The 24,712-nt window shown below is 38.0% G+C and overlaps 1 protein-coding gene across 3 annotated transcripts in view; it reads left to right on the plus strand.

Moving 5' to 3' along the window:
- The window catches only part of ASAP1 (ArfGAP with SH3 domain, ankyrin repeat and PH domain 1), a 126,726-nt gene that overhangs the window by 92,555 nt on the left and 9,459 nt on the right, over positions 1-24,712 (plus strand). For all 3 annotated transcript variants that reach the window (XM_040083102.2, XM_058419400.1, XM_058419397.1), the window contains exons 19-26: positions 71-156; positions 1,638-1,753; positions 4,013-4,080; positions 6,640-6,747; positions 8,099-8,327; positions 17,565-17,726; positions 20,615-20,681; positions 22,705-22,763. In XM_040083102.2, the coding sequence (XP_039939036.1) occupies positions 71-156; positions 1,638-1,753; positions 4,013-4,080; positions 6,640-6,747; positions 8,099-8,327; positions 17,565-17,726; positions 20,615-20,681; positions 22,705-22,763 (895 nt within the window). The remainder of the gene's footprint in view (positions 1-70; positions 157-1,637; positions 1,754-4,012; positions 4,081-6,639; positions 6,748-8,098; positions 8,328-17,564; positions 17,727-20,614; positions 20,682-22,704; positions 22,764-24,712) is intronic.

Below are 24,712 nucleotides of genomic sequence, written 5' to 3' on the forward strand. Positions count from 1 at the left end.
TCTCATAGGTCTGATCTACAAGCTTTGCAGAAATAAGACAGAAATCTAACTTCTATTTACTTGTGTTTAGGAGCCAGGTGAAACAGCACTTCATTTAGCAGTCCGGACTGCTGACCAAACCTCTCTCCATCTGGTTGACTTCCTTGTACAAAACTGGTATGGATTCCTAACTTTTCATTAAATTGTACCTGACAGTCATGGATGTTCAGAGTTATCCTGGCAGCACCTTGGTTTAGTACCTGTGAGTTGAGCTTTGTGCTCCTGATCAGTAGAGATAGGGAAACAAGTGTAGATTAAAAGCACTGAAAGCAATTACATAAAAATAGGATGAAAGGAAAAACTCTGTAGTGCACGAGAGAATCTCGATTTAGGCTGACAATGTGAAGCTATGCAAACAAATAGTTCAGGTACAGGAGGGATGGCAAGTAAATGTACCAAATACAGAACACATGCAAAGGAATTGTAAGAGTAGGAAACAAAGTTCTTTCTCAGAAAATTACGAACCGATGCCTATATTGACTTCGAAAAAAGTGTTCCAACAGTTACTAAACTGTATTAAAGCTATTGAGGGCATAAACTACTTAATTAGTAATTTGCAGCATCTAGTTTATTGGCTGAGCTGTTCTTTGTTATCGAGGGATGTGTTCATAGAAGTAAAAATCCTTAATGAAAAGTGTGAGTGCTGATTATAGGAGAGTGTTATTAAAGTAACAAATGAAAATAACATTCCAATATTTTCAAGCTATTTGAGATCGTAATTTGAAAAATGTTTTAGAAACCCAAATTACTATTTTGAGCATTATAAAGGATTTTTTACTTTGGATAATTATTTAGTTTGCTTATGAAACTTCATGGTTTCTTCAGTCAGCTATAACCTTCTGTGTGCTTCTGTCTGCTGTGTGTTTTTGTGTGACAGTCTCAAGTTTAGGAGCATTTTTACAACCCTGTGGGCTCTTACCGTCCAGTATGGGTAACACTGGGAAAAGCTGTTATCTCCTGTGCTTTGCTTTTCTGGTTTATGAAAATATTTTATTGTTCCCAAAATATCAGTAACAGTTTTTGAGAAACCTGGGTTTAGAAGTTGAAAACTGAAGGAAGTTCACTTTTCAAAAAGCCCTGTGAGCCCCTTTGCACATGTGTTTTTTCCCTTAAATCGATGTGTTATCCGTACATTCCTTCTTACAACTCTTTTGTTCATTCTCACAGCTGCCCTCTTGATAGCTGACTGCATGGGATTTATTAACCTATTTTGACTGTATCAGAATGTTTCAGATATTTCTATTGGGCTAAATGATCATATTTGAAAAAAGAATTACAGTGAAGTGGCAAGTGGAGAATAACTGGCATGACCTTAGAGAGGTCTAGGTCTGAATCTCTGAGTTTCATTTCTTTAGTTTTTTGAATAAACATCTGTAGATTTTCAGTCCTTTTCAATCACAGCTCAGATACTTCTAGTGTCCTTGGAACAATTCCTAATAGTCTTGGAAGTAATGTTTAATTTAATTTTTTGTCCTACTTCATATTTATGCAGTAAAGTTTATATGCATTTATTATTTATAGGAATGCTAGATCTGAAATTAATAGCACAGCTACTGTAATTTTCTTGATTGTTTGGTTTTTTTTTTTTTTTTTTTTAGTGGAAACCTGGACAAACAAACAGCATTGGGTAATACAGTTCTACACTACTGCAGTATATACAATAAGCCTGAGTGTTTGAAATTGCTTTTGAGGGGGAAGCCAACTATTGATGTCGGTAAGTTCATTACTTAAAACCAGGAAATACAGATTTCCTAACGTTTCTTCCCATTATTTTAGCCACTTTTGTTTATTTCTGTGTGGTAAGTAAACTTCTAAAATAAAACTGTGGTAGAAAGACGAAGACCTTGTCAACAAGCCTAAAGGAAACATTCAGATAAGAAATGAAATTTTTAGAAGATAATAGTTACAAAAAATTCCTAATGTGAAATACTAATGGCAAACCCTAAGCAGAGTTCAGAGAGTTCCTTTTCTGACCCATTTTAAACTGCCTGGAATTAAATTTATTGTTTTTTTCTAGAAGTTGTATGCTATAATGCTTGAAGTGTTTAATTCCACTTTTAGATATGTGAGCTTTATGTACGCAGCACTTAATTCTTTTGTTGATATCAATGGCAGCTGGTGCTGTGGTTTCATCCAGTATTCCCCAGCCAACACTGCCCTTGGTCAGGGAAGGGAAACCATCAAGAGAACAAGAGATTATCCTAACTTGAAATAATTATTGACTCTGAGCAAACAGAGATTCTATTTTCAATTAAACTTTTGGTATGCCACTGTGACAAATGAACTGATACGGGTACAGCCACTGTTCCACCTGTCTCACACATGTAAGTGCAAAGAGAAGCCGAAAGGCACCTAAGAAAGCTGATCCCATTTTTTATGGCTTAGGAAGGTATCCCATGAATCCAGCTTGTTAGGCCCAGGAGGTAAATGTGATCAGCAGGTCTATAAAACATTTACATTCTGGCAGTTAATGGTATAGAAGATTCTTAACGGCTGATGCAAACTGGATTTTATTTCTCCCTTTGTCTTCATCACCATTACTTTCCTCCACTGCCTAGTAAAGAACTGTTGTATAAACTGAAGTTCAGTTTGATGGCAGAAGTCACTGGTTTCCTTTTTATAGACATTTAGAATATGTTCCAATATTATCATAAGTCAGAGAATTTAATGTGACCTTTTTTAGCAGTTATAATGGGAAAGCTATCTGAACAAGTTAAAGCAAGTTTATTGGTTCTTCTGTTGAACTTTTTTCTAGGTAGATGCCAGAGGAGTGTTCACACCTTTTTGGTTTTTGGGTTTTGGTTTTTTTTTTTTTTTTTTTTTCTTTTTTTCCCCGTTGTTGTTGTTGTTTCCTTCTGGGAGAGGGTGTTGTGCTCTTATTTGGGGGGTTTTTTGAGTGATTTCACACAGACCTTGAAACATCAGGTGTATACTTTGAAACTTGGAATTTATGTAGTCCTTAAGCTATCTTGGTGTTAACTTCACACAAGAGGTACTATGTTTTCATTCCTTTTCATATTGAACCATCTCTGATAGATCTTCCCATAAGTATATCCTTCTTCTAGGGATCTGAATTCTTTCAAAGTCACAGGCCTTTTTAGAGAACTGCTTTGTATTTTCTAGGATTCCTAACTGGCATTCTCTGTGTAATATTTCACACAGACATTATAGATCTCAGTTTGATCATTTTCAGTTCCTGATCATAGAAATGCTTTCCAATCTGGATGTGCTGTAGAGCATTCTCTGTTCCAGCTCCATGGCATTCCCTGATGTACTGTGAGAGTACATTTTACCTAGGGTTTATCCACATCAGACCTGGGAGTTGTTTCTGTTTACTGAGACTTGCTACTGGGCATTTAGGAAGGATTCCTTTAGATGCTGTGCCTGAGGACCTCCCAGCAGCCTCAGATATCACCTTCTTTCTGATCAGTTGTTGTTTTAAATTGTAACCCATTTTATAGCTTTGAGAAAGACAAAGCTAGAAAGTTTTAAATTTATTCTTGTTCAAATACCTTCAAATTAAGGCTTCAACCCTCTACATATTAATCAAAGTAAAATCTGCTTGGATCAACATTTACTTTTTTTTTTTTTTTTTTTAAGGCTTAGAATTAGTTTTCTTTTTTGAGCTATTTTACCCTGCCTGCTTGCTTCTCCTGCTTGTTCAGGTAAGAGTTTTGTTGGCAAAGGCATTGAGTGGAGATTGAGATGACTAAATTTCTTGATATTCTCTGCTAGGATAGGTAGTAGGGATTTGGGAGCTGTTCCAGCAGATGCTGCTGTTCAGAAAGAACCTGATGATACATGAAATGCATGAGCACTTAGAGTGGAATCTTAAAGAGCTGCAGCTGCTGAAGAGTAAACAGACATTTTTGATCACTTTTAGAAGTTACTGTGCTACAAGTTGTGAAATGTAATGAATTGTTTCTTAAGGCATCTCAAAGAATTGCTGTTTTTTGTATTGTTAATCTTGTAGTAAACCAAGCTGGAGAGACGGCTCTGGACACAGCAAAAAGAGTGAAAGCTGTCCAGTGCGAGGAACTGGTAAGAACCGGGCCCGGGGGCAAAGGCAAGGGGGAATGTTTGCTTTTCAAAAATGTGATATATATATATATATATATATATACACACACACACACACACACACTTAATATATCATGACCATTGTCTCTCACGTGTGATATTGCTGCCAGCTGGCTGTGTGTTGATCTGAAGGCCCTACCACAGGTGATGATTTCCTTACCTAAAGCACAACAATAGTTTTCTTTGTAACAGTTTCAGAAAAAGATCTTTCTTCTAGTGGCAGTACTAGTTATTATAACCAGTGTATTTGAAGACCTTCAGTACCAGAGGGTCAGATGTGTCAATAAATACATCATTCAAGCAGATTTGGGCTTCATCACCTCAAAAGTTCTTTTTAGAGGCTTTTATATCAGGAGTACTAAACAACTCCGGATATAATATTAATATTATATCAGTAACATTAAAACTGTCAAGACCTTTTAGGTCTGGATTCTTGTTTGTCTTTTCCTGCTTTGGCTTTTTTGAGATTATTTAACAGGACAGATAGTTCAGAGGTGGTGAAAGTCTTTTTCTAAGGAGAATTGAAACAACTTAAAATTACTCTCCTGAAGGGAGGAAGAAGATAAAGGGTAATGTCTGGAAGTTGGTGTGTCAAAAGATGTGGAGCACCAGCTTCTGTGGGACTTTGTCCCTCTACTGAACATGATCAAAGCAAAAACCTCCTGGAATTCTGAGGATGTGTAAGGGATGTTAACAGACACCACTCCAAAAGATTATTGGAGTTCAAGAAATAAAGTTGTTAAGGATTTTCCCAGGTACTCCTCTGAAGCATTTAGCCAGGAAAAAGGATTTTACATCAGACCAACAAGCTTGTTTGTTCTTGGCCTGCTAAAGTGCCACCAGCATGTTTTTAGTAGGCAAGTGAATTTAATTGCTATTAAGGTATTAAAAAGTCTAAGTACTGTGACAGCTTCACATCAAGACAAAACCAGGAGAATTTACAAAACACTTACCACTTCCACTTCCCACTTAATTCTATTTTGTCTTTCTCCTTATTTTGATGATCTGAGGATATCTACTTTTGAGCTGCTGCTGGTAATTTTAATACCTTTCCTGTGACAATTGAAAGTTCATGTCATGAATTAATTATTGAATAATCAAAAGACCCTGTCCTTCACAAATCAAAGAAGTTTTCCATGTTTCTGGGGATGCAAGTCAGCATTTTGCTGTGGTTGATAAGGTGGCACTGACTTCTCAGTTACTGCCATGTCTACTGTGTAAGTAAGTGCTCTTTCCAGTGGTTTGAGTGTTCTGTCAGCTGGACCAGGGAGATCACCTGTGCAGCACACAGATGGGATGGATTGCTTTTTCTTTATAATATTCCTTTTAAAAAGTTACTTCTGCCATTAATGTGAACCGGCTGGCTGTGCTACAGAACAGTCAAGTGGATGTTATCAGTGAGCTTATCTAGCAGTTAATAATTTAGTTATAGTGATCCAAATTCCATGAATACCTCAATGATTATTTCACTCAACTCTCATAGAACATTTATGCTTTGCTTTTTTTTTTTTTTTTTTTTTTTTTTTTTTTTAAATGTTTGTAGTGGGAAATGATTTATTTCTGCTTTTTTTTTTTTTTTTTCCAAAAGCAGCAATGAGTTAAGAATGAAAAAGAAACATGAATGAGCACATTGTTTGCCGTGGGCTATAAAAAATTACAAGATAAATAACTAGGTGTTTGGTCTATGATAGATGTACTAAACTAATTTCTGTTGCATAACTGGAGTCTTAACTGTGTAATTAAGTTCAGTTTCAGCTTAGGTAGATTCCTGAATACTTACATAACAGTTTGTAAATACTTTCTTTATTCCAAATTTTATTTTGGGAAGATGGTTAAAGGCACTCCTGAATCATCTACTGTCAAGTAGACTGCATTTCAAACTATATGAAGGAGTAAATAATGATGGAAGATCTAGGCATTGAAAAGGAGAATTTATCTCCTCAGAATAACCATGAACTGCTCTATTAGTTTTTTTCCTGATCATTGAGGTAGTTGTTTTTTAAAGAATGTGAAATACATTATTTGGTCTGGCAAAGTTGAGGAATTTCGTGCTTAAGACATATTGGCCTCATCCAGTGAGAGGGAGAGGCAAAATATCTCAATAAAGAGCAAATACCTTTTCATTTGATTAGAGCACAAGGATTGTGATTTGCATGGGGCAGCAGTTGTATGTATCAAAATTTATAGATAGGTTTTGCCTTTCATTTTTGGAAAGGAGGGCCACAGACAAATTCTGATTTTGTGCATATACCTTCTCTTCGTATCATCTTTTCAAATGCTTGCCAAATATGGTGATTTCTGCCCATTTTGAGAAAATCTTTCCTTTTTGCCTTTTAGCTGTTTTTCTATACCTCAAACCAATTAAGGACTTCTGTGTGATTGGCCTAAAATTGCTTTGTTCTTTTTTGAACCTGGAATAATTTTAAACTTCTAAATATTCCAGTTAATCTCTTGTCATTACAAAACTAACTTAGTTAACTCCAAAAGAAGTATTTTAACAAGACTTTTTATTTCTTTCAGCTTTCTCAAGCCAAGGCAGGAAAGCTAAACCCCCACGTGCATGTGGAGTACGAATGGAATCTTCGGCAGGAAGAAATTGATGAAAGTGACGATGACTTGGACGATAAGGTGAGTGTGAATTACTGATACAGCTTTGCACAGAATCTGTCAACATCTCTGCTCCCAGGAAAGAAATGGTAATTAGAGACCCACTTTAGCCTTCCTTTTCTTACAGATATTTTTTGGGGAAAATAAAACCTAAATTTGAGTCCTGTGCTAAAGACTGCCTAAGTGTTTTTGAATATACTTTGTCAGCCTAGTTATTATGGGCTGTTTCAGAAGTTTGACTTTGACAAGACATACAGTATAAATATAAATCAGCAAATCTGGACTACTTTATTGCTTTATCCTCTTCAGAATTCTAGGCTGTTAAATTTTAGCTGGAGGAAATTCAAAGCTTACATGCTTATTTTTTTCCATAAATTAATTAAAAACCTAGTTATTGAATAAATAACTCTATTTTTCACAAACCTTGCAGTGCTATTTATTCCTGTTTTTTTTTTAAAAAAGAAGTCATGGAAAGGCAAAACTTGAGGGCATAGAATAATTGCCATCCTAGAGCATGTGAAAAATTAGCCTCAGTGTCCTACTTTAGCAAGTCAGTTAATTACTGTGTGCTCTATTTCTGCAATAAATGGGAATACACCTCTCCTATTTTATATGAGTGCCGCAGAAAGAAATGTGGACAGCTTCTCATTTTCTGCGAAACTTGGGACTGAGAAATTCAGAAACCTAAGTAATTTCCATGTCCTCAAGGACAGTAGAGAACAAAATAATCATCAGTGTGAGGAGCCTCTGGAGGATGAGGGATGCTGTGTGGGAGATAATAACCTGAACCAGAGCTGCAGGGAAACAGATCGTGCTCCATGTGCACCCATTAACGTACAGCAGGCAAAAACTGATGTGTAAAATTTCTTCAAAGAGCAATTAGATGTGTTTAAAAAGAGCTGCATCATGGATTATATTGCTAGTTCGGGGACCAAATAAATCTGATCTGTCAGAAGTGTGTGTTCATTTTTACTAGGCATCAGTGGGGTAATACACTTGATACTTGAGGATAATTGTCTAGTCTGAGTAACGTGCTATATTCCCTGAAAATTACTCCTATATTCTAAAACTTACTAGGCTTTTATTGGTAATTTATTTAGTATGTTACTAGTGTGTATTTCCTGCTTTGACACTAAATCTAGTTTTGTGTTCATGATGATTTGTTGATGGTACAATCCTGATTTTCATTTAGGAGAGAGGACCTTTCAAGTTGAAATGCTGAAAAAGGGAGGAATGGGGGTTTATTTGTCCAACAAATTTAAAAACTAGGCTGATGTTCACTAAATTATGTTCTGCTATGCTATTTTCTAAACATACTAACTATAATTAGTGTTTAGACGTCTGTATCATATCTTTGTTTTTCTATTCACAGCCTAGTCCTATAAAAAAGGAAAGATCTCCAAGACCCCAAAGCTTTTGCCACTCCTCAAGCATTTCTCCCCAAGACAAACTGACTCACCCTTCATTTAGCACTCCCAGAGACAAGCAAAGACTCTCCTACGGAGCCTTTACCAACCAGATCTTTGCTTCTGCAAGCACAGACTCACCCACCTCTCCAACGTCTGATGCTCCTCCTCTTCCTCCTAGAAATGCTGGTAAAGGTAAGTCTGTCTCCAAACTGCACCTCCAAGCAGTGATTTTCCCACTGTTGCCCTTCTTTAACCAAGGACATTGCCATGTTCCAAGATACAGCGTGTTCTCCTTAATGATGCAGAGTTGTGTTCCAATGCATGCTCTAAACTTAAAAAACCTGGGGGGCACTTTGTAATAGACTCATTCATAACACTGAACATGAATGGGTGAGGAATAAACTAATACTCTGCTAAATGAAAGTCAGTTCATTTTATGAGACTCATAGCTGCAGTGGATTGTGATGGTTTGACATATCTCTAGTCTTTAAGTTTAGAGGATATATTTATAGAACAAAACTTTTTACTGTATTATAATTTGTGCAGATCTACTTCTTAGGACAAAGAAACCATTAATTCCTTTTTACATGTTTAATTTAGAAATTGATAAATTGTGTTTTTACAGTAGACTTGTTAGAGAAATCTTTAGTTGTGTTGAGGGTTACAGTATAGTTTAACACTTCAGCAGTTGTGCTGATGCTCCTTTTGTTACCATTACTATAACTTCATTTCTCAACTGGTAATTGACTTCTTTTAGGAAAAATGCAGAGATGCTGTCACCAAAATGTGAAAGAATAAAAGGGTCAGGAAATTGTTGGCATCAGGTGTTTGCTTTTATGTGGCTCAGATGCTGTGCTTAAGCACTACTGTTCCATCAGTTTTTGTCATGTGCTGGCAACTTTCAAATGGATCCCTTGGCTCTCTCTTTTAAACAGGTTTGTTTCCCACTGCAAGGCAAAGCAATTTTGCCAGGGTTTGCATTTTTCCCATGAGCCTTTGTAATCCATGTTTCCCTGGGGACTCAATTGTCTTCCATGTAACTTTACTGTGTCAACCTGCTTGTTGGTATTACAATATTCTGCTTTTTCCTTCCACTCTCCCATCCCTTTAACATGCTCTGTCTCACAGTCTGCTGTGGATTGTTCATTGCAAACACAATGTACTGGATTAGATGTTCATTCATGGCTTAGGATAACTTCTTTGTTTTTGTCATAAAGTTGCAAAACTTGGAAATTAATCATGAATCCCATTTCCTGAAGAAGGTTAATGAGGCTGTGTCTGGTATCTGTACACATTGCTTATTATGTTGTCAGATTCCAATAGATTTTAATGAACTTTATTTCTTTTTTTCTTTTTTTCTTTTTCTTCAATCTTTTTTTCCAGGAAGGGGAATATTTACATTCATATTTCATTTTAAGTATGTATTTTGGTTTCTGAAATGTTAGGCATTTTCCTGGCTGTTCCTGGAAGTCCCTTGTTGTTCCTAGACCAAGGAATCAACACAACACCAGAGCTACTTAGAAAGACTTGGGGCATTGAGTTTTTATGTGTTTTCATGTCAGAGATTATGCAAAACAATCCTTATTTATATCACAATGAAATAATATTACAATATCACAAAATTGCCTTCTAATGCAACATTAACTGCTTCATCAGAGTGGAAAATGTCAGATTCACAGGGTAAGTCAGAGAGGTTGAATGGAACTACTGTTACATTAAAGTCACTGTGCTTCTCTGCTTTGAACATGCTGAAATTCTGCAGTCTGTGAGGGATGCTGGAGTGGAGTTTTGGTTGATATCCACTCAACAATACTGTGAAATTTAAAATTTCCATTGTATACATGCCTATGTTACAGGAGTAATTCAAAACCTAAAACTTGGGGGGGAAAGTGACAAATGCATAGGACAATTTATCAGTGTGGAAAGGTTGCTGTAGATTCATCATTTCAGATGCACTTATGGTTCATTTTAAACTCTGCTGCTCCTTTTTATCTTCCCTCTTCCAACTCTCAGATTATTTAAAAGAAGATGAAGCAGAAACTCTCCACTTCCATAAGACAGTGTTGACACGTCTGAATTTTGGAACAGAGTCAAAATTTTTTGTGTAGGAAACCAAAACTATAGAATTTTTCTCCACTTTTATATAAGTAGTAATAGAGTATATCCCTTACATTGAAGTTTACACAAGCTTACTTGTCAGATGTGTTTTTGTTTAAAAAGTTCATTTGAATATCTTGTGTTTAAGATTGTATGAAAACATAGTGTTACTTTTTTCACTAAGCTCCCTAAACAGCAAGAGTAACAAAAGCACTGAATCTGTATTTAAATTTAAGCTCACCTTCTGTCTGAAAACATAATCTGATCTTTGCCCCTGTGCTGCTGTGAGGCCCTGGCAGATAGCATGTGCCCGTGCTAGGACAGGGAGTTTGCAGGGAATGGATAACAGGTGCATCTGCATTTTAGAAGGAGGCAGACAATTTTTAAGTTTGATGGGTTTTCATCCTTTGGAACATGCAGGTGGAACTGTCTTTCCAAAACATGTTTTATTTTTATAAAATTTTTATAGCCGTCTGTTTCATTGCCCGGTGAAGTTCCTGGGTAGCGAAGTTCTGTGGTACCAAAGTGGTCAGGAAGCCATCCACTGAATTTGTTTTGGAGAGAAGAGAGAAGTTTAAAGGAATTTACATAAGGCACATCACTCTTGCTCCTGGTTTTCAGTGGACATGCTGGCTAAAAATAATTTTATAGGTACAATAGTTGGTGGAGGTGATATGGGGATGTTTTAAATTTCTCCAAACATCATTATAAGTCATATCTAGATTTTTCTATTTGATAACTTTTCAAAAGATTCCTAAAAATGCTGGAACCTTCGTGTATTTTACTCCACACTATCTCATTTGTGGATACATCTTACTTGCTGCTATCTCTGCTATAGATTTAGTTAATTCTAACAGAATGAAAAGTACAGAATGAGTGCAGTGGCTGCCTGAGCCAACCACTCTGTACCTTTTTCAACAGTTTATCTAAGCTTATTCAGGTTCAACTTACTTGTGTTCTTAGTCCAATCTTTAGCCTGTAATCTTCTCAAAATCTTCTCTTTTATTGCTCTTTTCAGTTTATACCTGCGTTATGGCTCCAGACATCTAGCAGGTCTTCTGCCTGTTGCTTTACAAAAAGCTTTCAAAAAAAAAAAAAAAATTAAGTAGTTGCATGACTTACCACAGTAGCTGAATAAAATTTTGCACAACTTTGATTGCAAATCAGTGTGAGGGTAATATTGCTAACTAGTTTTGGAGGAGTGCTAATCCAGGTTACCTTCACTTTAGCTGAAAGCTAATTGTTTTAGTGGTTCTGCCTGTTATCTTCAGCTCTTAAAAGGCTGCATAGTTTACACTCTGTCTCAGCTCTAACATGAGGTACCTAAACCCAAAGGATCTTTGTGGTTCCAGTCCACTGCTGCTGCAGACACAGTCACATCATCTGCTCCTTAACTAGATCAGACTCAATTTCTAACCAAATTAGTTTATTTGAATTTACTAGTAGCTTCTAGAAGTTGTCTGACTGCATTGCACACAGGATTAGGAATCTTCTTGAGTTTGCTAAGTTACTTTGAGCATGTCCCAACATTGCCCTTCAGCTTTGGTGGTTTTTCTGTGGCTGGTGGCCGTGTCAAGGCGTGGATGGAAATCGTACAGGTCTCTGTGTCTGGGGTGTTACACTAAACAAACCAAGTGTATTTTACCTTATCTGATTGAAGAATATTTTCATTCCCCCGGGGCTCAAGTTACCCTTTCATCACTCTAACTTTTCTTTGTGTCTTTGCTGTTTAAATCAGCTCTCTGAAATACAACTGGCTTTAAGTATTGAGACAGCAGTAAAATTTTCTGTTTCTACTGGAAATGCCATATCAAAGAATCCTTTGGTCCTATTTTTTTCCTGATTGTATCATACTGTGGCATAGCAGGCATTACACAATCTCTACTCATTTGCAACTGAAGTTCTTAATTTATAGCAGAAATGTGTTTATTCTCATTTCTATTACTTCAGCCTTTGAGGTCAAACTGTTTCTTCTGAATGCTTGCATGATTCTGTACATCTCTTGCATATACTTAGACACTTTTTAAAAAATATTGTTATAAATGTGTTGCACATTTTGATTAAATAATGCTACTTATCCCACTAAGACTTTGTATTTTTTAATACCATAATAGGAAGGGAAAACAAGCTGATGACTGTTGGTTTCATGGTCTCTTCTATTTCTGAATCAACCCAAAACACAAAATTGTTCAGTATAACTTCTACCTTTTTCTTTTTAAACTGAACCTTTTTTTAAGCATTAATTATCTAATGTTCTTCAATGCTAATGTTGAATCAATGTATATTCTTTATTATTCGGAGTGATCATGATCATTTTGTCTTTAATTATGCTCTTCAGTACTCAAAATATATGATCTGAAGCAAGACAAACTGAAACAGCTTTTAGTAATATCTATTCAATAAGTCACTCATGAGAAATTTAAAATAAGGATAGCAACACTTGTTAATGAAAATACTATTTTTAATATAAGTTACTTTCCTTTGCAGTGTCCATTCTATCATTAGCTGGAATTCTGTTTTCCCCCCACCTCTGTCTTATTAAGGGGTAATAAAAAATTACACATGTGAAGTTTTTACGCTCTAAACCCACCATTTCTTGATTGGGTGGCAACAGCTCTGAATAGTTTCAGAAGTACACAAATGAATTTTTACTACACTAACTGCACAAACCCTAAAGGGCAATGCACTACCAATTGCACACTTCATCCAGTTACTTACCTTAGTACAACAATTTTGAAATTATTTGATCTATTTACACATGAAAGCTTGATCTTGGTAATACGAAAAAGTGATAAAACATGACAACAGTTAATACTGTAAGCATTTGTTTCCCAGTGACTGAGGAAAAGAAAGCCCAACAGAAGCAAAATGAAAAATTTCTAGGTCGAGTTTGTTGGGGTTTTCTTTCTGGTTTTTGTTTATTTGCTCGTGTTAGGAAAATGTCCTTTACGCATTGTGAACTTCTCAGATATGTGAGAAATCATGATTAAGACATCTATTGGAGAGGAAATGGCTGGCTCAATTGCTGCCTGGTTAAAATCACAAAATACTTTTGATCTAGTAACTGTTCTGATTACTGCTTAAAGATACCTAGCCAAGCCTTGTATAATTAAGAATCTCCCCCAGGAATTGTTTTGAGCTGTTGGCTTTGCACACACATTTATGTGTGTATGTGTGTATATCCACAGACGTGTGCAGTCACTGAGGTGAGCAGCCCTGGTCCCAGCAAGGGAGGAATTCCTTAGCCAGGGGAGCCTCAGGGCAGTGAGAAAGGTGCAGGAGCCACAGCAGCTGACAGCAGAGCAGCGGAGGGGACATGGGCAGGGCCAGGGACAACAGGGCTACTCCCAGGCGTGTGTAAAGAAACTCTTGGAGAGCACTACAAACAGTGCAAGTGAGCAGGGCATGGTGTGGCAGTTTGCGTGGGAATTTGCATGGAATGGCATACAGGAAGGGGCTGTAACTGCCAGCCTGAGCAGGGAGCAATGGTGTCTGCCACTGAGTTATCAGTACACATTGGAAGAGCTTTAAACTAGAGTTGGAAGGGGAAAGGGACAAAACCAGGCTTGCTCAAGGTATCCCTGGGGTGGCACACCAGTGTGTGTGCCAATGAGGTCCTTTGGGCTGGTGTCTCAATGCAGTGGGGGAGTGACAGCAAAAACGTAAGGCATAGAAATGCCTCCAGTCTTGTAGAAGCTAGGGCTTCTCCCCCCCAAAATGCATTAGGATCAATATCCCAACTGCAGTGCATTTACACCCCTGCCCACAGCATGGGCAACAAACAGGAGGGGCTGGAGGCCCCTGTGCAGCAGGAAAACTGCAGCTGCCATCATTCTGTGATGGCTCACACCACTGGAGGGCTGTGATGGATGGCTGTAAACCCTTCAGAAGGGACAGGCAAGGTGGGAGAGGCAGTGGGGCAGTCCTGTGTGTTCGGGACTGTTATGAGTGTCTGAGCTGAATGATGGTGGCAGCAGGCTCGAATGTTGGGTGGTAGGAATCAGAGAAAGGCCAACAGGCAGATATCCTGGTGGCAATCTGTTAAAGACCACCCACCCAGGATGGAGAGGCAGATGAGATACCCTGTAAGCAGCTGGGGAAAGTCTCACAATTGCTGGCCCTTGTTCTCATGGGGCAGGAATGTCTAGGATGTGTCTGGAGTGAGTGGAAGAGAACTTCCCTGCTCAGCTGGTGAGGGAGCCAGCAAGGGAAGGCGCCTTCTGGACCTGCTGCTCGTGGAGAGAGAACTTGTGGGTGATGCAGGACATCAGGGGCACAGGGATCACGAATTCTTGGATAAGTAAGGAGGGGGGATCAGCAGAGCTGCCACCTTGGACCTGCTGGGGACAGACTTCAGCCTGTTCAGGAGCCTGGCTGACAAGAGTCCCTGGGAGATAGTCTAGAAGGAGTCCAGGATATTCCTCAAGAAGGAAATCCCAAAGTTGCAGGAGCAGAGATGTGGCTTAGGGGAGGACTTTGCAGTTTCCGACTCGATGATCTCAAAGGTCTTTCCCAACCTAAGTTATACTATGATACAGTGTATTTTATAATAATTGTACAGACAGTTCGACTCTTGTATTATTTCACCAGTTGTTTCCTTAAATGATTTTGATTCAAGAACTTTCCCTATGTTTTCTTTATTCAAAGCATGATGTCATTTTATACCTCTTTCTGAAATGATGTTTTGAAGTTTGTTTTTACTTGAACAAAAGTTGTTTTGTATTTCAGCCATGTAATCATTACTGTATGACTTTTGTATTCATATTTATTCCTTCTGTGAGTTTAATACAGAAACAAATGCTAGGAGTCTGAAAGTATGATTTGTAATACCTTAAACACCTTTTCCCCATCACTTTTGTGTGCTACATGAAGTTCTGAAAGCTGTGAAGGAATTTTTTCTTTTCAACTCCTCAGTAATGCCTGGATATGTATAACTAATGTGAAATCTAAAACATGCCCATATAGCATAATTTTAAGGGTGTGGGTGTTTTTTTGGTTTTTTTTTTTGTTTGTTTTGTTTGTTTGTTTGTTTGTTTTTTGTTTTTGTTTTTTTTTTTTAATTGTACTACAATTTATTTTTGTAGAGAAGATTTCTTCCTCTTATTGACAATTAAATACTGATTCCACTTCATGTCTGAAGCTGAATTTTTACAATAAGCTCACAATACTATTTCAGTGCCTTTCCTCCCCTTTTTTCCCCCTCTCAGTTTTGGGTGGTTCGTGACCGGGGGTGCGGCTCCGGCGGGGCGCGGTGCAGTGCGCGCAGCCGCCGCCAGGGGGCGGTGCGACCGTGGGACAAGGACGAGGGACAAACGCGGCCGTGGCTAAATCAAAATTTAGAATGAGAAAAGTCGGGTTTGCTTTCAGAAACATCTCAATGCACAGTTTAAGTTACCTTTCTTAAGCTCAAGGAAGAAATTAAAATGAGAAAGGGTGAGGATGCAAACTGGGGAACAATCATTAAATGCACTGGCATTTGACTTGTCAGTTAATGGTTTTGCAAACTTGGAAGCAAATTGAGAGGAACAATTGCAAAATATATAATTTGATTTACAAAAGTAACCAATTAATTAAGCCAAGCCCAAAAGATCTGTTTGGCTTGTGGTTGAGAGATTCTCCTGCACAGCAGAAGGCCTTCCAGGACTGAATCTAGAAGAGAAGAGATTGAATTATTGACTCATTAGGAGCAGTTCTATTAAATTTTTCTTTTCTGTTTAAAAGAAAGAGGGAGGTCACCTGCTGAAAATATCTGACCAACAGATCCATGCTTACAGAATTATCGGAGTTACTTTTGCCAGTGTTAAATGTTTCAACTAAGGAATTTTAACAAATATTATTTTCCACTGATTTCAATATCTCTATAATGTATAATAATTTCAGAAGGAGTGCAGGTATTGATCATTTCCAGGCCACCTATAGAGAATATTCATAAATATTTTTGAAGAAGGCAGCTTAAGTTTTGTGTGCTGCGTGGTAAGATATGTCAAGTAATTAAATGAAGGTTTTGTCTCAAATACTGTTCAAATAAGGTTCAAAAAACAGGCAAGTTGGCTCTACAGTGCTAAAAAATAAGACTATAGGCTTGAAATTTCAGGTATAGCTAGACCTTGCCTTTAATGTTTTATGTCAGTTTTCTCCATTTATCCGGACTGATGTCAAAGCTGTCTGACGTGTAAAACTTAACTACAAGTGAAGACTGCGGTGAAGTCTTAGTTGTTGGTTAGAGTAACAAAAAGATGAAACCAACAAACCCACAAACTAACAAAAACCACCTCAACAACAAACCCCCTGGAGCTGTTGTAGCCCAATGCAGCACTACTGCAGAAAGTGTTTGGAGTCATTCCTTCGGGCGGTGGTGGCAGCTGACCCGAGCAGTCGTCCCCTCGCTGCCGGTTGTGCCCTGCTCTGCTTCCTTCAGCTTCTTGTTCGAGATGTTCCTGAAGGTCAATGGTGAAGCTGATTAGGAAAAACTCTTGTCTTCCCGCTGAGTTATTTTGTCTTTCAAGCTGTATCTGTTCCCATATTGTGTAAAGCATGCATTGTGTTGAATAATACTTGTGCCAGCATTAAATCAGAGGGAAATTAAAGTATTTAAGGGTAAGGGTGACTGCATAGGCTCTTATAGGCAATGCTGCCATGAAATAGCTAATCTCAGTCCCAGAAAGAATTTCTCTTTATTTTATTTTTATTTTATTTTATTTTATTTTATTTTATTCATAGCATATACAACAATTTGCATTGCTTTTGGAATGCGTAGTTCAATATATTTGAGCTATAGAAAAAAAAATTACAGAAAAATCTTCTCACGCTAAAAATCCTGTTTTGAAAGTGAAAGGAAAATTGTAGGCATATTTGTATTTCTTTCTTCCTGCCTTCCAGTTTATTAACAAGATTTGTATGGGATGGTCTGGAGGGCTAAAAAACCTCCCCACACGTTAGAGCATATAGAAAGCACTTTCATTCTGGTATAAATTAACACCAATTTTAATCCCATGTGCTAAATATTACTTAATTTTAATATTTCATGCTGCTTTTTTTTTTTTTTTTTTTTTTGAACGAGGCCTAAAATTAGAAATCTTGGCGTGATTAATCCTGTATTTTTTAAACATAAGTGCACATGTCATTCTATTGTCAAGTTGCTTATATTCCCACAGCTGAGACGGTTAAAAATGTGGTGGACTTGTTGTTTAATCTAAACAGTGTTTTGGCATGGCTTGTCTTTTTATTTTAGTCTTTTGCTGCACTTCGCTGTGGGTCTGACTGTGAATTTTTCGGTGCTGCTTTGACGTTTATGCACATGTATTTGTAAGAAGATTGTTTGTTATTTTGCAGGCCCACCTTCAACCCTCCCTCTAAGCACTCAAACCTCTAGTGGCAGCTCCACTCTTTCCAAGAAGAGACCACCTCCCCCACCCCCAGGACACAAAAGAACCCTCTCTGACCCACCAAGCCCACTACCTCATGGACCCCAGAATAAGGGCCCAATTCCTTGGGGTGAGTTTTGAAATGCAAAACCAAAGGGCAGGGGAAAACCTTTATGATGGCTGATATATGATCTTTGGTTTCTTTTTACCTGGTGCTTGCTTTCCGATGATTGCAGCTCGATGTAACGTCAGCTCAGATAAATCAGCAGTTCTATCTTCTGTCACTCTGCCTTCCAGGCTGCTGCAGCCGAGTCTCACTTGAGAAAGCTGAAAATCCTCCATGCTCCCCTGGGGCCCAATCCAATCTCCTCCACCGCCTCCCTGTCTCTGCCATAGCTGCCCAGGCTCTGCCCTCGCCCCGGCCCTCAGCCACTGCTCTCCTCTGCCTCTGCCTCTGCCCCTCCCGCTGCTGCGCTGCGCCCGGCTCAGGAGCCTGCTGCAGGGATGCGGCTCGGGGCACCCGCACCCCGCTGTGTCTGTGCAGGTTCACACCTGCCCCAGGAGCCTCTTTCCCTTCCCTGGGCTCTGGGGCACGCCTCTCCTGTCAAGTGTTCACACCTCGCTGCTGGGAATGTCTTGTCTTAATACGTACCTGGCTTGTGTGATGTTGTCTGTCCGTACACAAAGACTGATAGGTTTCCATCCTGCTGCCAGCAGAAGTTACACAGAAGCTGGTTTGTTGTTTTTTTTGTTTTGTTTTGTTTTGTTTTGTTTTTAACCAGGAAACCTTTCTGACAGATGCTTTTTGGAAACTATTTTCCAGACTACTCAGATTCTTCCTCTTTTGAATAAACATTGCTCTATGCAGTCAAGTTCTCTTGGTAGCTATAAATCTCAGGCCCGTGTAATTTTCAGAGATTTTAGTCTTGGTGGCAGGATTTCCATGAATCTGTAAATTTTTTAACTGGGATTCAGTGCTTACATAGGTGCATCATCCATAAACTACTTGTACCTTAAGTGAATCCTCTCTATTCTAGTACAAACAGACAATTATTAGCCTAAAATAAAAAATTGCTAGCTTAAAAGCACCATTTTTTTTCAGCAAATTGAGTTAAATGTTGTAAATCATGGAGTACTCATGTGTGATTTAATCTAGGATTCAATATGAAGTATAGAGTCCCATGAAAAGGAAAGACTTTTTCTTAGGGAATAAAAATAATGGAATCTTTTCAGTTCTCTACTTCTCAGAGATCTGGGATATGGAAAAAAATTGTTTCCTATGTTCTGAAGTCTAACAGCCCTGTACTTTTTCAGAGGTAATAAAGACATTTTGAAGAGCTTGAACTTTAAATATGTAAAAAATCCCAAATATTTTAATTCCAAAACAGCACCTAAAGTACCATATGCTAGAATACTGTACAATGTAGTGCTAGTAGGATGAAAGGTATGATAGGATTAGATGCTAAGCAGGTGCCAACTTTTCCTTAAACACCTTAAGCAACAGATAAAGGAAGAAGAAAATATGAGAAAGGTCCAGGTGTGCAGTTGAAGATGAAGATGCAGTAAAGCACCTTGTCAGAGCAGGACCAGAGAAAAATACTGCTTTTCCTGTCTCTTTACTGCTTTTCAGGGCAAGCTAAACTTCAGTGCATGGAAGAGGGGCCTCTTCTCCCCATTTTTTTAGCTGAGAACTGTACAAAAGCTTGTTTCAAAGTCCATTTGAATTTTTAAGCAAGTATTAAATGTTGCGTTTATAAAAGAGGGAGTTTCTTGTATCAGCCTTTGTGGTTTTTTGCTTAAGAATATTGTCAAGATGTTCACTGCTTTTCCTTTCAGAAGCTTTTTTCTGTGTTGTATTTCTTGCTATGTTGAATTTCAGCATTTGTCTTCTAATCTGTGCATTAATTGAAGTTTCAAGCAGAGAAATCTTTAGCTACGTCTAAGCAAATTGAGTTACTATTCAAAGATGTTCTAAAAATGTCATTTAGATTATTTTGTATTTCCATAGCAACCATGAGATATTTTTCCTTCCTTTATCCATAGGATCTACATGTTTGCTGTTTCACCTTAGTTCCTTTTTTGCACCACTTTTAAACACAAACATATTTTTAGCAAGGCACAGCATGAGCCTTTTCTGCTGTTCCATTTAGACATCAATGCGCCAAGAATGGTATTTAGAAAAATGTGTCATTCTTTTGAATGAGAAGTATTTTGTGTTCTTGGATCATTAAATGTCACTTTGCATCTCTTTCAATGACAAAATTTACTAATGGTTGGTGAAGCTGGTTCTGAGATTAAGATGTGCTGTAAAAGGAGAGGCAAAGGGGGATGAAAGGGCACTAAACCAAATGAGTTGGTGTCATTTTACTTTGAAAATGGTGATTGCTAATGAAGAGAGGCTTTCTGCTGAAGGAGTCCGGAGCACCTGGGTTTGGATTTTGCTGCCTTTTGACAGAATTCTGTATATCCAGGATCTTTTCTTTACCAATGGCTGAAGTGCAGATTATGGGAACACACAAACTTAGTCACTAAATCAGTAAAGGCTATTCTTTACATAGGATGAAATACCAATCCTTAGAAATTTAATGTTTTGTGAATCACATTCATGGTGGTTTTAAAAAGATGTGCCTCACAGTGCAAAGTGTAAACATATGTGATAAATTTATCTGATACTGGCCTGCTGTATCTCCTCCTATACAGAGAAAATTGAAACACTATTTCAAAACAAATGCCCTACAGCAATGTCATTCAATCTTGCCTTGCCAGGAGATGAGAGCTACCAGTGAGTTGTTTTAAAATGTGTTATATGAAAGGTCATCTTGGATTATTTTGGTCCCTTCTGCTTTTTTAGCTGCAAAATTATTAATAAAGAATAAATTTATAAATGATCTTTTAGATATGTTGTGTAGAAGAAGCATAGAGTAATACATGTTTTGCTTTAAATTGCACCCTCTGCTGATTGTGTTTCAATTATCCTAATCTTTTTGGTTTCTTAAATTGTCATTTTTTTCACCTCAGGTAATGATTTAGGCCCACCTTCAACTAAGGCTGCAAACAAGTTTGAAGGGATGTCTCAGCAGTCAAGGTAAAATCTGCATATATGAAGGCAAAGATGAAAATTTAAATAAATATAACTAATTTGTAAATTAGGAAAGAAAAGCCTTTCATAGGAAATAAAATCCTTGCTATGTTTCTTCATTAGTTTTCTGCATGCCTTACTAGCATACAAATACTTTGGCTCCACTGAGCCTCCTACGCTTTGTTCCTCGCTGTCCACGCACAATCCATCCTTTGAGCGGGATGGACAGAATGGCTTGTACCCGAATCTATCTGCTGCTCCTACAGAAGTGCTCTCCCAGCTGGGGAATGCTGCCTCAGACCACAGTCCAGCAGGACAAAGGTTTCATTTTCATGTCTCCTGGCATTTCATTTTATCTGCTCCAGTGTGAGGTGTCCTGCCTGTAGCAGCAGTGTCACTCTGGCTACAGGCTGCCATCGAAGATGGCTCTGTAAGAGAGAGAGCTCATCTCAGTCTTCCAGTTTAGCTTTTTTCCACTCTGTCAGGCTTCTGTGCTGCCACACAGTCTGCGGTAACACAAACTGCTTTTAGCTCGTAGTTCATCAGCTCTGTCCATTACAAGTGTCTTTTTCAGTAGCTGGAGCAGTAAGGACAGCCATACATTGCTGTCACTTATAGTTTGCTGCTCCTCTATCTGTGCAGTGGTTCCAAAGTCCTGAGGTTCAGAGCATGGTATTTCCAATAAACACCTGCCCCAGGCACACGGCCTTGCATGACCACAAGTGTGTGGGATGGGCTGTGGCTGGGGATGGGTGTGTAGCCTCAGACAGGGCAGAGCAGAGGATGTGTAGGAAGAGTTTCTGGACACCCCCAGACTGTGATCTGCCTTGTCAGGACAGACAGGGGACCTGTTGGTGGTAGCACAGCTGGCTTCCCATGTTTGCTGAATCCACCCAGCTGGCATTGAGCATTCAGGGAAGAAGTGCTAGTGTTCCACAGCACAGAGAGCTGGGCCCATCCTAGATTCTTGTCTAACAAGGCTAAAAGTGTGGTCCTTGTACTCCATGGCATTAGGGAGAGCCCAAGGTAGGAGTTGGGCTTTGAAGATCTTTGTGAGCCCCTTCCAATCCAGGATATTCTAGTCTATGATTTATTGAATCAAGGTTGAGCTTGGCTGTTCTTTCGGTGCCATGTCATGATGTATTCTTGCTATTTAAAAAACAGCTAGAAATTAAAAGTGTTTCACCGTGCTCATTTGAAATGTTGGCTGCAGAGACAAGCAATACCAGAATCAAGGCAGTTGAAGCAGAAGAGTCTCTGCTCTGTTGAACATACACTGGCAGTTTTCTCACTCATTTTTCTTGTTTTTGGAGTCATTATTTTGAGCTGATACTGAATTTTATGTATTGTTAGATTTTTATGTCTTAGATCAATTTGCTTTCTTCTCTTCTTCCACATTCCTTTTCTACAAAAGTGACTTATGTGTGGTTTTAGAGGAAAAACTTTGATGGGAATAGCTAACATATGTGTAATACAGGTTGACAGAGAAAAGCATGTTGTTTTCCCACAATCATCAGTATTTCCTGGGAGTAGCAGAGACCTTGTCTCCTCCTGCAGCAGTGTGTGTGTGTGATACAATGTCATACATGTGCATGTATACAAGGCATAGGTTTAGTCCTGGAAAACTTCACTGACATAAAGCATATTACAGTTTATATGTTTCAGTATAATTATTTTAAAGAACAATTTTTTCTTAATGTTCAGGATCTGACCACAGAGTTGGTCTTTCAGCTTCACCTATTTTCAGAGTACATTTTGCATGTACCATAATTCATAGAATATATCTGCCCCATAACATTGAAGCTGTGTAGGGTTTGTAGGTCTTTTTCTCCGGAAAAAAAAATTAATTCTTAACAATGCTTTGAGTTTTGGGATTTATCTATGGACGAAGTGATTATACAAAAGGGGCAAAATAAATGTGGATTTTTGGGGGGATTTTTTTATTTATGGACGTGTAAAGGGAGAAAATGAGAAATAAATATATTTTATCACAGTCATAAGCACTAATAATTCTCATCTGTTGATTTAGCACTGGGACTGCAAAGACTGCACTTGGCCCTAGAGTTCTTCCCAAACTACCTCAGAAAGGTAAGAGATCTCTTTGTGGCTATTCTCATAATGGCATCGTTTAAATGTGGGTGAAAGTAGATACTTGTTTTAAATATATGGATCTTTTCAGCAGAAATTTTATTTCTAAAATTCCACAAACCATGAAAGCTTCAGGAAACTGAAAGGATTTTGGAAGATGGGGAAGGCTTTTATTAAACTGAAAAAGATAAACCTAGGGAGAAAAAAAAAAAATTATGAATTAATTGAAGGCAGAAGAGACCTCAGGAGGTCTTGTGGTCCAGTCCAGCACTTGGAGCTGGGCCAGCTTTCTGCCATGAGAGCAGGTTGCTCAAGGCCATGTCCAATTACATTTTGAGAATCTCCATGGATAACTTCTCTGAGCTTCTGTTTCTATCCTAGACCACTCTCATTGGTAATTTTTTTTCCCCCTAATATCTCCAAGTCCAGTTCCTTGATAGCTTGGAGCAAACTGTATCCGTGCCGTGTTCTGGCAATCAGGGTTGTGGTCAGTACAACTACTTTGGAAAGAATCTGCTACTGTTACATGCTCATTTATATATCAGTGACAAACTTGCTGAGACCATCAGTCCAGGGAACACTTTTCTTTTAGAAATGTTCTTTTCTCGTCTCTTTAAACTCACACAACAGGTTTTATTTAGTTTATTTCAGTTGTTGCAGCAGTTGACTAGAAAGTAGAACTACTTCAGACTATTCCATCTGAATACAGAATCCATCGAAAATACTTTATATCTGTTTGAGTGCATGATCACAACGGAGCGTGAAGATCAGGAAATGCTGCTTGTCCAAAATTCTGAAGCCAAATGCCTGAGATTGAGAGTGCAAATAATTTTTAACAGAAAAAGCAAATGCAATGTTCAACTTTATTAAATTACAATTATTCTCATATGTTTGCTTTTGAAAAAGACATCAATGATGTGTTAGGGTGGCACTGTGAAGGAAGTCAACACTTCCTTGATTTAAAATGATTTAGGTGAAAATTTAAGAAGGGCCAAATCAAAGCACTTTGATAAGGGCTGCCATCAGGGTATTTCATATCATTTGCTTACATCTCAAACCCATGTGTATGATCAGTGTGTTCACATTTGCTGTGACGTAAGCCTAGGACACAGCCAAATACAGCGATCAACAAAATCCTTTTTTTTTTTAAATGGGACATCTGATAGTAATTATACAGTTTCTTTCATGGAAGCTATGCAGATGAATTTGGTTTGAGAGGTTTTGTTGTTGTTTTTGTTTGGGTGTTTTTGTGGGGTTTTTTGGGTTTTTGTTGTTTCTTGTGGGGGGTTGTGTTTTTTTGTTGTCGTTTGAGGGGGTTTTGTGGTTTTGTTGTTGTTGTTGTTGTTGTTTGTATAAGTAGCCATAAATGTATCACGCAAATGTTATTGAAGTGGGTGATATCCAAAGAGAGTGTTGTTGCTTTCACAGTCAAATGTCAGGCCACTTTTTGGCTGGTACAATATGATACTAAAGCAATGCTGAATGCAATACAAAATTGTTCTTTCTCATCAAAATGTGTTGCTTTCATCACAGGTTGTAAATTTTTTCTCTCTTGTCCCCCTTCATCTGTTTTAACATTAGGGTTATTTGATTTAGGATGTTGTGGGTTGGGTTTTGTTTGTTTTGGGTTTTTTTTTTTTGTGTGTGTACTAATGGTTTTGTTTATGAGGTAGATTTCAGCTGAGTTTTCTTGGGGAGCTTAGCAGTAAAATCAATAGATGGCACTGAGAAAAAGAACTATCTGAAAATCTAGCTTCAATTTCCTTCCATCAAATCTGCAAAATACACATTTTAAAACTTTTCGTCTCTACTAAATTGTGAATATATACAATAATTCACTTTTTCTTAGTTTTTGTGTGAATTCCTGTAGTACAGTATGTTCTATATACTGCATAGATAGATATATGTGCTCACTCTCTTCTGAGAGATTTTACAGGTACTAATTCTGA

Source organism: Hirundo rustica, chromosome 1, assembly GCF_015227805.2.
Source record: "Hirundo rustica isolate bHirRus1 chromosome 1, bHirRus1.pri.v3, whole genome shotgun sequence".
NCBI classification, from domain to species: Eukaryota; Metazoa; Chordata; class Aves; order Passeriformes; family Hirundinidae; genus Hirundo; species Hirundo rustica.